Consider the following 15,189-nt stretch of genomic DNA (forward strand, 5'->3'; position numbering starts at 1 on the left):
AAGGTCGGCCCGGAATTTCGGTGCAGTGATGCTTATTAGATCAGAATCAGAATAAAAAAACTGCAGGCAGCGTATTCTGAATAAATTCACCTTGCAGCACGATTTCGGACTGATTCCCTCATGTTTGATAGGGTAATCTGATGGGGCCCCAAATGGCGCGGGCGTACTCGAGTTTGTGTCGTTCAAGTGTTTGGTACGCATGTATTTTTACATAGTGCGGGGTGTGATGCAAGTTGCGACGTAAATTAGCTAGCGTGCAGTTAGCATCATTTGTTATGTTAATTACTTGAGACAACCATGTAAGAGCACGAGATAGACAGACGCCATGATATTTATATGAGTTTTAGGAATATATTTGGGAACCGTAAATTGTGCAACATGTTCTGGAATACGAGCATCCATAGCCGGAAAAAGTTGTCATTTTTCCATGGAGGTGGGCTGGGGCCCGACCAGCCTTTCAAACACCATATATATATATATATATATATATATATATATATATATATATATATATATATGTATATATATGTATGTATGTATGTATGTATGTATGTATATGTATGTATGTATGTATGTATGTATGTATGTATGTATGTATGTATGTATGTATGTATGTGTGTGTGCGTGTATGTATACAGGCTGTCCCAGCTAACTTGGAATAAGATTTTGAAAATACCCGGTTGCTCCGGAGAGATCGTACCGACCATATAGTAGCCGTAGTCGTATGTACTTGGGCCAGCATTTTTTTGATAACGAAGTATTACGTAATTAGTTTTAATTAGTGAACTTTTTAATTGTTGCTTGACTCGTAAACATATCAATTACAAAGTTGTAAGGTAGCTTAAATACCCTTGGAAACAAGCATTTATTTCGTGCGAAGTGGTCCTGGTTGTTTTTTCCAAGAAAGAACCGCGAAATTCGAAATAGGTGCGCACTCGCACGGCGCTACTCAAGCGCCTACAAGCAACCATCGAAAGATATACGGCTGCGTTCTCTTATCACCGCATGGTACAAGGCTCCGCAACGCTTATCAATCCTTCAGTGGCGTGGTCTCTTGCTTGCCGCGACCATCACATAGCGTGAAGCCCTGTATCGAGCGGCCGCCGCTAGTAAAGCCGTGTATCCGTTGCTATTCACTTGGGAGCGCTGGAGTAACGGCGCGCGAGCGCCTGTCTATTTCGTATTTCGCGTATTTCGCTGGCTTTTGTTTTTTCCTTGGAAAAAAACAACCAGGACCACTTCAGCACGAAACGCTTGTTTCGGAAGTTATTTAAGGTGCCCTACAACTTTGTAACGTTGTACAACTTTCCACTCTTTCCTATCTCTCTTATGTTTGCGAGTCAATAAATAATTAAGATGTTCACAAATTAAAGTTATTAATTAAGACTTCGTGATGAGAAAAATGCTGGCCGTAAGTACATACGACTACGGCTACTATGCAGTCGGTACTGCATAGTAGTCTAGAGCTTTTCGTTATTTTTAAAATCTTAGTCCAAGTTAGCTGGGACACCGTGTGTATATATATATATATATATATATATATATATATATATATATATGGTGTCCCACCTAACTTGAGCCAATTATTTAAAAATGAAAGGCGTGCCGGAAGGGCTTTGAAGCAAACGCATGCTATTCGCAACAGCGTATAGTAACCCAGACAATGTTTTGTTTCCCACAAACCTCAATAGTGAAGTTCTTTTACCCAACTTTTTAATTATTGGCGGAGGACTCGAACCATGATACGCAGACTTTTAAAGCCCCTTCAGAAACAACGGATGGAGTTGTTTCCTTTACGATACGTCTCACGTAGTCCTTATTTCTGGGTTGCAAAGAAAGCCCGTGAAATATGAAAAAAATAAAAGCCACGTGACGGAGCGCTTGCGCAGTGTTAGCGTGCTGCTCTCAAGCGTGCGTTCGGTGAACAATGTCGGCTGCATCGTGACTGGCGACGAGGAAGCGGCAGGGCGTTCTTTATCTGCTCGGCAACGCTCGGCCAGCAGCATGTATTTTAGCCGTCATCCGATGGGAGCCGACCTTGTTCACCGAATGCAGGCTTGAGAGCTCTCGCACGCTACAAGCGCGAAAGCGCTTAGTCACGTGGCTTTTTTTCATATTTCGTGGGCTTTCTATGCAACGGAAAGAAGGACTACGTGAGACGTATCGTCAAGGAAACAACTCGATTCGTTGTTTCTGACGGTGCCCTAAAAATCTGCGTATCATGCTTGGTGTCCTCAGCCAATAATTAAAAAGTTGGGTGATAAAAAACAATTAGCGTGTTATAGGGGAAAAATTATGAGTTAATATAGGTTATTGCGAATAGTATGTGTTTAGTTAAACTTGCTTGCGACGCGCCTTTCATTTTTAAATTCTTGGCTCTAGTTATGGGGGACACCCTGCATATTTATTGCACTTGAAGAAACTGCCTGTGACCTCGAAGAATTGTTCCCTGAAGTGACGGCCTCATATGAGAATTTACAAGACCTCATAGTAGGAGAAAGTTTAATTTCACAGCCCGAGTCCTCTCCCACCACCAAGAACCTGAGGTCTCTCGCTGGTGTAATCTACGTTCGAGTAATTGCCGTACACTGCGCTATCACTAATACTGCGGCTCTCTGTCTTTAATTTTTCTTTTTCTTTCAGCCCAAGTATAAGCGCTCCTGCGCATGACTGCTGTTGATTCTTATTGCATTTGAATCCGGCTTGGCCTCGTTTCGGTTACTGAGTGAATCATACAGGGTGCCCTAACTATCATGCACCAAGACTTAAAGAACAGTTACGTTACTCGAATAGAACCTAGTGCATATTGTTTCCAGCACAATGGAGTAGCCACCAGTAATTCGTTCATTCCTGAAATTTAATTCGACGATTGCACATAATTATCTAATTCCAGAAGTACTCTCCTAACAATCAAAGTGTCAATGAGGAAATTGTAGGTACCCCAGGCACCCTCAAATGACATCTAACTGCTGTGTTTTCACTGACGTACTAAATTAGCGCACTTTTTTCTTACTGGCAAACAAACCTCACGAAATATAAAATTACCACGTGACTCCACTCACACCCGCATAATAAGGCAACGACCTCAAATAAGCTGACTGAAAGCAAACTGCATTGCCCGTCGGAAACCCGAAGACACAGCGCATCACCTTGATAATGCAACGGAAGGAGCACCAAAGGCAGGTTGCGTGGCTTTGCAGCTATGGCTTCCTCTCTGCGCCACCCTTATTACCCGTCCCTCAAGGCCGCCTGATCATATGGATAACAAAACTTGCCTTGATAACGCGGCCTAAGCGCCACTCTAACCACGCGCAAAACGCGAACAGCGACGTAATAGGCATAGCATGTTTCAAAATCCCGGCTTTGACCAGCACACGTTGTTCCGCACGAAAGTGGAATGGCACAGACAAAGTTATGCGTGCAGGTTATAAATTTGTTGAGATCTTCCAGAACGCATGTTCTACTCAACCTCGCAATTTGTAGCCTGCACTCATAACTTTGTCTATGTCAATCCGCTTTCGTGCGGAAGAATTTGTGTTGGACGAACTGGCACATGCATCAATGAGAGACTAAAATAGCATCAATATAATGTCACTATGGTAATCTCGGGTGATTTGGGCCTTCATTGCCGAGATTGTCCCTACAAACCAATGTTTGAAAGTACATCTATTTTGTATAGGGTTCATAGCAAGATGACAAGGAAGATTGTGGAGGCCTATGAAAGTGTAACTATTGCAGTGTGTGTTTTGACCGTGCCTTGGACACGTGTGCGGTTCATCGACATGCACCACTGAATGTTTTTTTTTGTTGTCTCGTTTGTTTACGCTCGTCGGGCGTATATTTAGGGACGCGTGCAAACATAAAATCTACAGTTGAAAGTTAGCCCTGTCTCTGTGTATATGTCTCATTCTACGCCCTCGTTCAGCTGCGCTTACACACGCTATCATGTGTATACTCGAGTCATAACAAGTTTTCACTCTCTATGATGCGTAGCTATGTCACGCAAAATATTTCACATTTTTTGCTAGTAGCAACGTCACATTTTCTTCAACGTACCCATGGCGTGGTCGAGCTTGCAGGTGTGGCGCGGCTCGTGTGAGTAAATGGTGAAGCCGGCCCGGCTACGTAGTACACGGGCGAAATAGGTGCCGCTCTTCTCGGCATGGATCTGCATCATTCCATGTGGGATCAAGACAGAAATGTCAAGCGTTTTGAGCGTGTTTAGAGAAGCTAATATTGTAGGTAGTTGAACTCCCCCCGCCCCAAAATTCGTGGTCTTAACTGGAGATTCAGCTGAAGGGGAATGTTTAGTGAGTGAGTTAAGTAAGGTGTTTACTGGCCGTGTTTAGAAAGAAGTGTCGCAGTTTCGCTCAAAAAGCAAAGAGTCGATTGCGATAGCAAACTTCTAGACAGCTACACGAAGTAAGGATAGTGTTTTATCAGCTGCATAAACTTGTAAACATTCGTTTACTAACCGAATTACCAAGCATGGTTTCAGCACGCTCAAGCAAACATGAATACATCACACTCGGGGATTGAGGGCACCCGTTGTCAAAAAGCTGGTGTGAGCGAGCGCGGCGGCAGCAGCGCTCGAAGTGACCTTCGTGCTGTCCATCGCTCCAACCTAAGAGCGGCGACAACAGCACCCACAAAGGCACGAGCCGTCGGCAGATCGCTTTCAAGATACGGCGTGCGTGAACACGGGTGGCCGTGAAGATGGCCCCCTCGATCCTGCGCAACTTCTCCCCCCCCCCCCCCCCCCGCTTTCTTCCCTATCGCGGGCAATATTGAGCCGGGACTGCCATTTGCCCTTGCGCTTGGTCCCGCAATACGCAGCTGTGCCGAAGCACAACGCTGCCCCCAGTCCTTGCATACCGTCACGGCCTCTTGCGCGACGGAAGACCGCACGTTCGCGCTCTGCTTTCCTCCTTCGCGCGCGCCAGATTAAGCGGCGATTTTCGGCTTCCCTCGCGTGCTTTCACTTGCACATAAGCATACGGTTAATGCGTTATGGCCCCTGGATTTCATACGGAACACCAAGGTGTCGGCGTCGGCACAAATGCGCCGGTAGTGTCGATATAATTTCCATCGGAATAAAAGTAAACTTAAGAGCCGAACTAAAAAACATAGTGCAGGATGAATCGTGGATCCAACCAAACAAGGGGGTAAGTAAAACGTCTTGCGCGTGTGGTTTAGGGTGTGTGGGCACTAGTCTACAGAAATGAATAGACGAGCGATGCTTGTTCACGCCTTACAAAACTTAAATTCTTAATATATATCAAGGAGGCGGGGGGCGGGGGAGGGGTGCTGTGAAACCTTGCAGTCGTGCTCACTCCCTATTCGTCCTTGGCCCGCTGTGGTCAAATGTGGTGCGCGCAGTTTGGTATCCCTCTGCTTTTCTGCCCGAGTCCCATCATGCCATTTCTGGATCCTACCTGAGAAACGCGGAAGCACCATAGCCGAGCAAATATCATACTTCTGCAACAATTACCTGACTTATAAGCCCGCCCTCCATTAACGAGCACACCATTTAGATTGATGAATTATACTAACTATGGCAGAGCAAGCTCTCTCAGACGCAACCAGTCTCTCTCGCACTAACAAATATACTGTCGAGCTAGGTCGCTCTTACCGCCAAGAGAGAGCATAAATTTAACTCCGACTGCGTCGTTCATGGCGCGACAACCGCGCCATTTGTTCGCCATCTGCGCATTCGTGACTTTGCTCCTCTACACAAAAATAACAGCGCAAGGCAAGTGGTTTCTTAGGTTGCATGCGGCAGTAGCATAGATAGTAGCACAACATGTATTCGTTACGTTCAGTAACGGTTAACGAAAAGATATCAGCAACCATGAAATTTGGGAAAAAACTGAATATATCTGCACCCTCGCGACGCAGTCTGGTGTTTGCAGTTCGGGAAGCTAGATTATGGTAACAAAATGGAAGTATACACTTTTACTGGCTATTGCTACAGGCCGCTCGGGAATTGAACACTTCCCGAGATCCCGTGGTGCGTAAACTGTTTTTGTCCACAGTTTTTGTCCGCCAGGCGGCTATGGTGTCGCGCTGCTAAACACCAGATCGCGAGATCATGTTGCGGCTGCGGTGGCCGCATTTCGATAGAGCGAAACGCAAAAACATCTCCCGTGTCTCGTGCATAGGGTGCGCGTTATAGATCCGCTGGTGCTCAAGATTAATCCATATTAGCCAACTATGGCTTGCTCCTGAATGAAATCGTGTTTATGGCACGTAAAACACAAGGATTCATTCGTTATATATATGTAATGTTACATACAGTTTCAGAAAGCGTGCGCGCCCAGGGTATCACCGAGGTTGGCCAGACGTGAACGGTGGATGATAAGAATAGAACAGAGCGAAAGGAATGTTTGCTTCAAATCGCACATTATATCCTGCTTCCAACCGGATTTCTCACAAGCTTAATACCCGAAGCCGAGCCAAGAAAACTGCCCCAAACCTTTCACAAACTACAAAACAACTGCGGTCGCCTCATTAAGGCGACAGCTTTAAGTGGCCAATACCCTCGATGGCGTCGAAAAAAACGCGTCGTCCGCTCCAACGGCACAAAAACTATGATCATAAGCAATGGCTCACACCACTGTAAGCGAGCAAAACATGCAATTGCTCATCGCTCTCGAAATGCAGAGGCTACAAGCGCTCAGCAAAGTGAAACGAACAGTGCACATATTTATTGAAATCACCCATACAACACAGAACAGCACACGTTTCCATCCCCTGCAGACAGCATGCTACGTAAAGTCGATGAGAAACTTCGCTGGTGCGAGTCTGACCCCGCCATGCGAGTGCGCGAAGCCGCAGCCGAGCGTCGAAAACGAGCCGAAGACGACGGACTGCTGAAGCAGCAACGCTAGGATGAGAGACCGCGAATTACCAAGTGAGCAGCAGGCTTCGGCCTTCACGTGCTACAGGAGTGTAGCAGGCTGCCGAACTTTTGTGTACTGACTCCGGCGTCAACAGCCACCTAAACAACCGGCTGATTATCGCTAACATGCTGTACAGAAATAGTGCACGGAAACATTAACGAGTTTGCTGCAGCCGGGAACCGTGGCGCCATCTGTAACCGCGGTGGTACGCGTCTTTCCCGCAAGCGGGGACTCGGTGATGACGCCTTTACTATGAATTAATAATATTTGGGGTTTTACGTGCCAAAACCACTTTCTGATTATGAGGCACGCCGTAGTGGAGGACTCCGGAAATTTTGACCACCTGGGGTTCTTTAACGTGCACCTAAATCTAAGCACACGGGTGTTTTCGCATTTCGCACTATGAATTGATCAAGTAATGCAGGCTAAATGGAGTGTTAAACTGAACCCACTGGAAAATGCTCCTTCTGCAGGAAATTGAAGCGAACATCACCCAGAAGTTTAGCTAAAAAAGCTGCGTGTACTTAGTTATCCTGGTTATGGAGCATTGATCATCCAGAAAATAAAGTTTCCTAAAGCAGTCAAAGCTGTATAAAATTTACGCTGTATACGAAGCTACCATATTTCACTGGCTAAATTTATCCCAAATGTCGCAAATGTAGGACTGAGCTGATATGCCTGGTTGTCTTCACAATACTCTAACACCCAGAAAAAATTTCCTTTCTCACTAACGTGGGAAAAAAGAATCAAGACAGTAGTGGCTGAGAACTAGCCTAAGAGATAACAAGACGATTTCGAGCCATATGCACAGGATCTGTGTGTCTGTGTGCGCGTGTGCGTGTGTGTGTATGTGTTTTAGATGTTACATCGATTTTAACGACTATGAACCTTGCAAAAGTGGTATTTTTGTAGAGGACTTACAAGCAGAGGCGGGCGTACATTGGCGCACATAGCGTGAGTTAGCAAATTACGAATACGAATGAGAAAACATTAGTTAATCGACTTTTATATAAGCACTTGAGAGGCACTCGAGGCTATTGTATGGCAGTGAACATAGATAAGCTGACGCTGACGATGATGAACTTTGTGTCTCGCAATGCCCAAGCGCACGAAATGATAAGGAAGCCGGCATAGATCTGACAGATGTGTATTCAGACATTTGGACATAGTCAGTTACGGACTACTCTTTTCGTAGAATGCATAGTTAGGACTCCTCTGGCCAAGTTTCAACAAAAAACCCCGTCGTCTCACTCACCGGCTAGCGCTCTTCGGAAGAGACCTCAAAGCAAGAAGCGTCCAAGTAGATACGGTCTTCTTCTTCTCCCTCTTCTTCTACAACACCGCGTGTAACCGACACACGCGTTGCGCGAGAAATCATCGCGTGGTGTTTTTTTTTAGTAGTTTCCTTTTGGCAAAAACAAAAGAATTCGACATTTAACCTAAGCTACTTCTTGACCAAGAGTTCTTCCTCATAACATTTCCAATATGGAAAAAAAAACATTACACTTCTAGTACATAGCCGAATTTCAACTGAAGCTGTTTTCTTCAACTAGTTTTAGGATCTCAGGTGCCTGAAATAAACGACACACATTAAAACGTTGGTAACAAAAAACCTGCCTTTTTCAAACCTTCTCCCTCTATAAAGCTTTCGAGTGCTTTATTAGGACGTTTCACGGAAATTTTCTATTGTATCCACACGCATTTCACTTTCTACGTATTGGCCATTTTATTACCTCCTATATTCGCCTCATTTTATCTCGGTTGCCTTCAACATTCTCCCAGGGCACCCGAATAAATTTTGCGTCGTTCGTCACAAACACTTCTCACGTTGCGGATCGTTTGCTTAAGTATATCTGCCGCTAAGGCCGTAATTAGAACTCACGTTTTCTACTTTGCCTTGACATTATCCATAATCTGCGGGTAACTTAAACCGAACGTAAAGAAAGTTCCTTGTCTAGTTCATGCAGGAAACCCAGAAAGCTACTATAAAGCTCGCATAATGCAAGAAAATATGCGAAACAGAGTAATCAGTCATTATCTGTATCGCTCCGAATTAGGCCAGAAAATTTTTATGGAGCCACGCATAATACATAAAAGTACCCCCCCCCCCCCCTTTGGCAGCCAAGTTGTTTTTCCTTCACTTTCATTTCCTTTAAAGCTTGTCGCTTCCACACATCCATTCAAAACTACAGATAATTTCCTGCACGCGTTGCTTTATTATATGTTGGCTTCACGTGGTTGTGAGATAGAAAAATTGGCCCCTCGGCTTCCCTTCTTCTGATTGATAGATTTTCGCCGGGGCACTGGGAAACAGCGCAAGATGACCCATGACGCCTTCGAGCACTCCGGAATTTTTTTTTTTGGGGGGGGGGGCAGTTTGTGCACGCATTACGCAAAAGACGCCCCCCTCACCCTTTTTGTCTGAACATTTCAATTTCCTGGACAAAACGTTGTCCAGAACATTGGGTGGAATTCACGCGATGTCAGTAATACACTCTTCTGTGCATAATTTTATGCAAAGGGCTGTAAAGTTAACCTACACACGTTGATCCTTCCCTTGTTTTCTTATGCTTGGCTCTCGCTATCAACGATTCTCCTTTCGAGCGAAAGGGCGACTACTGCTATTAATATTACTACCGTATTATTAGTGTGGCTGCGATTATTGTTTATGTGTTGAAAAAGAGACCTCCACAGGGAGCCTAGAAGCAAAGGTAGCTGGCAAGATGGCGCGAGGAGGGATGCAAACCTTGTAAGAGAGAGGATAGCTAATAGGAATATATGTACACAAAAAAAGGAGTATGAAATACTTACACATTGAAGAACGGCTTGTTTCACCTAAAGAGTGTTTTTCGATATTTCATTTAGAGCTACCCTGTTCTTGGCCAATCCAACTCCCTTACAAGGTTATACGATACATTTAGAACATCACGAGAACCAGAACGGCGCGGCGTTCAAGACCGCCTCGAAGGCAGATTGAAAGATCAATTGGTCAGTATTATATATATATATATATATATATATATATATATATATATATATATATATATATATATATATATATATATATATATTTTTTTTTTTGAGACTCACCCTGGCTTGCACAAATCATTTCTAAATAAAAGCGTGGACATCAAATTTTTGTATCTTATACATATTTTGCAAAATGCTTATGTTCCATTGTGCAATCATTGTCCGTACATCTGTATGAAAGCAGTCATTTGTATGAAAATTGTTTCATAACTACTGCTGCTGTGTAAAGGGGCTGCCACCTCGTCAAGCTACTAATCTCAGTAGCTTTTTGTGGCTACTCCTTCCTTGTGTATTTGTTCAAGGAGAATAAAAATTCAATTCAATTCAATTCAGTCTCAATTTGAGCTCCTTTGGTGTTTTGAAAACTTTGTGTTCATCTTTTTTCCTTTTTAATATGGCAGGCTATGCGTACAGCAGCCTTGAAACCCGGACGGTGGGCGAAGTAATGTTTGGCGGAGGAAGGGAATAAACTAGGTGAGACGCGACGCAGCCAGCTTTGGCAAGCGAAGTGTACGGGAAGCCATTGCCACCGCTTTTCGCCGTCCTCTCTGTATCAGCCCAACATGTGAAATCTGAGACTCAGTGTAATTATTGGCCAGTAATCCTTGGTTCTCGGTATATTCTAACTGATGCGCCCTTATTCGGCTGTCCTGTCGTAGCTCTTCCTGCGGAGCGGAAGTCCTAAAGCCTATCGCATGCTCTGACGCGACGATCATGTGTTGAGCCGACACGTGCGTCGAGCCGAATCGTGTGGCGCCGTGCTCACTTCTAATCATTTTCTTCCTCCGTACAGAGTAGCGTTCTGCGCGCTCAGTGCGAGTGCTTCACGGATGGTTCCGTGCCCGCACGTGCGTTTCGGCGGTCACCCCGAGATGGTTGCCGCAGGGGTTGTCTGGTGTGTGAAAGGAGTGCGTCGCTCAGAGAGCACACTGTTTCGTGATATAGTGAAGCAGACGACAGAGCAGCTGCTGCGCACATCTTGGCCCCCACAAGCCAATGGTCACTGTGGCCTCAGAGGCACCAACTTCAAACTCATAATTTCGGGTGAAAGTGTGCACTGGAAGCCAAGATTTTTGTCTGTGTAACCGTGTTCGTCCGCCGAATTTCTTCAAGAGAGCGCGCCATGGACTTTAAGCTATAGAACACGAGGGAAATTATGAAAACGCGAAGGTCATCAAAAACTAATTCATTGTCGTACTTTTTGTGAAGGCAAAATGGTTCAATTTCTTCACCTGCGCTTGGATCAGCATGGATAATTCCCCATATAACAAAATGAAAGAGGTGGAAAATGGTGAAACTCCTCTCGGGGTGGCCGAAGAAGAAATAGAAGAAGATCGAAGCAGGCTAAGGTTGGGAACTGGCGACCGGAGAAGTATGGGACACAGGCAGAGCCGACACGCGGACTTCCCGACACCCGATCCTCAGTGCACGGACGGTGTCATCACGCCGAACGTGATGGTGCACCAACGAACACCTCTTGCAGTACGCCTAGCGTCGCCATCATGGTACCAGACGACGGGAGCCGATTCAGCACGGGATGGTGAGCGCTGCATGTTGGCTCTCAATGCGCACGTTTGCGTAATTGGAAGGCGGCTCACCACGCGTCCTCTCGAGTCGACTACGTGCGAAGCAGAGCCTTAGCAACCGTAGTAGGAATTCGCTTGCTCCTCAGATTGTTAGCCCCAAGGTCATGAGCCAGGACCCCATTTGCTGTCGCAATCTGCCTGACCAAATAAATTAGTTTTCTCTGCTCGTCCACGTCTGTACAGGAAAGAGCTGCTTTCAACTAGCACTAGGAAAAACGAGATCGTCTCATTTTGCTTCGTATATCAGATTTGAAAATACCGTCTATTTTAGGGAGCTGCAAATTTAATTTCGACCCAGTTCTTTTTTTTCTTTACAGTTGGTAAATTTTAGCAGAGAAAAGATCGGATAGTCATCACAAAAAAGCTGCAAAGACAAAATTGCATTGATGCCATAAAATTCAAATATTGGCACATCGGAAGCTCATAACGTTACTGTAATTCGTAAATACTTGCGGAGAGAGGCAGAAGAAAAGTTTGCTCGTGGCAAAACTGCAGAAGGAACCGGTGCGAACGAGGGGTTGCCATATAGAGCAGAATGGCAATACTAAGAGTGCCGGTCGAGACACTTGGAATGCAAATATTACAATATAAATCCTTGCATGCTCTGAAGTCAATGTTGTGATGCGGACCCCTCCCGTCCCCCTTTCACGGTAGTAGCGATGTGGTACAAAAGTAGTGACTTCAACTAACTCTAAACTAATATACAAGGTGCAACTCTTTTTAATAGTGAATGGATGCATTTTGCAAGATCACGATAGCATGTTTAGGTTAAGATTTAGGTTGTGGCGAACATATGAGTTTGTGTTCATATTTTCTCATTTGTTGTAGTTTCTCAAAAGCTTTTGTTGAATTAAATTGTAACAATCTATCAAAAACTTACAGAGAAATGTTTCTCTTCAACAGCAACAACTTCCTTTTTAGTCATGAACCACTGATGGCCACTGCTAAAGGCCATAAGAAAATTTCGCATTCATTACGCTGCAATGGAACACTGCTACCATGAGCTAAACTGTCCTCTTGCAGGAATTATTTAATGTTGTTAGGCTTTTTTTCAGAACAGAGTTGGTGTGATTCTGAGGCTATTTATCGAAAACACAACCTACATTATGGTTGAATATGCCTGAACTGTTCATACGTAAGGCAGCTTGCCCTGACACCATTTTCTTTCGATAAATTCGGTAACGCCATCAAATCCCCTAGTCTTACTAAATACACCAATCACCTATCGCCATTTAATACGTTTCCTGAACGTTTTTGCACATTATTTTAATCCAATGGGTCACCGGTAATTTGCTGTACGCGTTACAAAATTTACCAGGCTCCCCTTCTTAACCCCGACTACAATAACAGCTACAAGCATTTGCTTTCCAACCCATGCTGTTGTCTTCCTGCATCTAACGTCACGCAATTGTTATTACGCTTTAGCCCTAACTGTGTGGTCCTGATTTTCTGTTAAAATTTGCTTCTTGTCTCTGAAGTTCAAACTATAGACGTTGAAACCACGGCAACAGGCGACATGAATTAGTGCATCCCAAAAAGCTTTGTAATTCTATTAGTTAGCCGAATGACCGGTAACATATGAAAGAGAATCTGAAACTGCGCTGTTAAACATTAAGTGTGAATAATATGGTGCAGATGGAAAAAAAAAAACAACGTTCAGTGGCATGAAAACGAAACATGAGCTTCGGAGTGGCAGTTAATGCTCCAAGCACTTGGAGATGCGATAAAAAGGGATTAGGATATCTACGGACCTTATATCTACCGAACTAATAAATTGCTGTGTACAGCCTTTCACAATCTTCTGTGCGATGAGTGGCAGCTTAATATTATTTAGTACGCAATCCATACACCAAGTCTATACTGAAGGATTGGTTCGAAAATCTTATGAAAAGTACATAGGTGAAATAAGATTAATAGTGAAACGGGGAGCATAAACAAAAGGGATAGCTTAAGGTTAGTAACTAGACCAAGAAGACGAACGAAGCTGCATGCCGAATGAAGAGAACTGCAGTCGGATACAGCAAAGAATTAGATTGTGTAATAGGATGAGAAAGTTTCCAGGCATATGATAACATATGCTCACATAATAGATTAATTGCAGGTCGCTGTTAGGTGCATCCTTGCTATGGTAGTCGAAACGTATGCTGTAGGTAAAGAGCGTATAGGTGGTTGTGGTGATGGGAGCTGATGTGCCATGGTTGAGACGACTTCACCGCGAACTTCAGCAAAGGGAATATGTTAATAAACCACTACATTACGTGGTCGTAGGTGCCAAGACCGCGACCTTAATATATAGAGCAGAACGCAGTGGGTTACTTCCAATTACTTTTCACCGCATCGGTCTCGTTGACCTGCACCTGGACCTAATTACACACGCGTATTTTGCATTTCTACGCAATCGCAATGCCACAGCCGTGAACGAGATCAATCCCACGCCATCGAGATCAGTAGCACAACGCTGTATCGACTGTGCTAGAGCGGCGGGTAGTGTGGCTACGTCCCTTGTGATGTCACAAGCTGCGTCTATACCTGACAAAGAAGAAAAATACGGCTGCAGTATGCTCCAGAATTGTTGATGGGCATCGTTAAAATTGCTAATAAATCTTGTTACATTACCACAAGGATTACGTGCGCCTGGAGTCACTTTTCACAGCCTGCACTTACAGTCAAACACGAAAGCTTGATTCCAGGACATTAGCGTCTCAACGTATAAGACGGGGGCAATGATGCGCACCGTAATTATTTTGATCACTTTACGTTCGGTAGCGCAGTGTTTTATCTAAGTACCCAATCATTTTTGCTTTCCGTCGCCATCATGATGCGGCTGCCACGGCCGACAGTCGAACCTATGACCTCGTGAAGAGCAGCGGAACGCTTTGTTCACTGCACTACCGCGGCGCGGTCAGTCACAAGACAGAGTTAAAAAGGCCATAATGCGTTAAGCCACCCGCGCCACAGACTGTTCATTAATTCACACACCTTTACATCTGTTCTAAATACAGGGAACGGAAAACAAGAAACATGCTATGCCGAACTATTATTGAGTTCTTTTGCGGCAGTATATGTATAGTGAAAGTGGAAGGAAGACGAGACAAGCTGGGAACGGAAGCGCACTTCCGTAGCATTTCGCTCACTACAATTTCCGTCTTATGCTCCCCCCTTGGCGGGCTCCGTAGTTTGTTCGAGACGCTGAGCACACTCCGCTGCAGGTTGCCTCCCCCGCTGACGCCCGACGTTGAGGCGTACGTCTCGCGTGGTGTACTGCAGCTGGGCATCGACCTGCTGCGGGAGCTGCGGCGCTCCGACCCCGGCGAGGCCAACGTGGTCCTGTCCCCGTACGCGGCCGCGAGCGCGCTCGAAGAGCTCCTGGTCGGATCCCGGGGAAGGACGGCCGCCCAGATTTCAGCGGCGCTGTACATCCCGCCAGGACAGAGGGTACGCGCTTCCCGTGCAGCGTCGTACAGCTTTGTGCAGGGTGTCCTTCAGGCTATGTAGGCTTTTTTTTTTTAAACAACGCCATTGGGGTTTCTGAAAGGTAGTTGCTCCGCGAAGCTGGCGTACTTTGCCGCTTATTATCTTAGATTAAGCAGAATATTTACCTATAGTTACTTAAAAAAATGTTTCATTAACACCTTAGGGACGCTTCATTATATGACATAACTGCAGCCAGT

The 15,189-nt window shown here is 45.0% G+C and overlaps 1 protein-coding gene across 1 annotated transcript in view; it reads left to right on the forward strand.

The window, feature by feature from the left end:
- The first annotated feature begins 11,403 nt into the window (after positions 1 to 11,403).
- LOC142563599 (ipis-1-like) overlaps positions 11,404 to 15,189 on the forward strand; it is an 86,427-nt gene continuing 82,641 nt past the window's right edge. The window contains exons 1-2 of the mRNA XM_075674178.1: positions 11,404 to 11,472; positions 14,728 to 14,953. Of these exons, the coding sequence (XP_075530293.1) occupies positions 11,435 to 11,472; positions 14,728 to 14,953 (264 nt within the window). The 5' untranslated portion in view covers positions 11,404 to 11,434. The remainder of the gene's footprint in view (positions 11,473 to 14,727; positions 14,954 to 15,189) is intronic.

This window comes from Dermacentor variabilis, chromosome 11 (genome assembly GCF_050947875.1).
Source record: "Dermacentor variabilis isolate Ectoservices chromosome 11, ASM5094787v1, whole genome shotgun sequence".
Lineage (NCBI taxonomy): Eukaryota > Metazoa > Arthropoda > Arachnida > Ixodida > Ixodidae > Dermacentor > Dermacentor variabilis.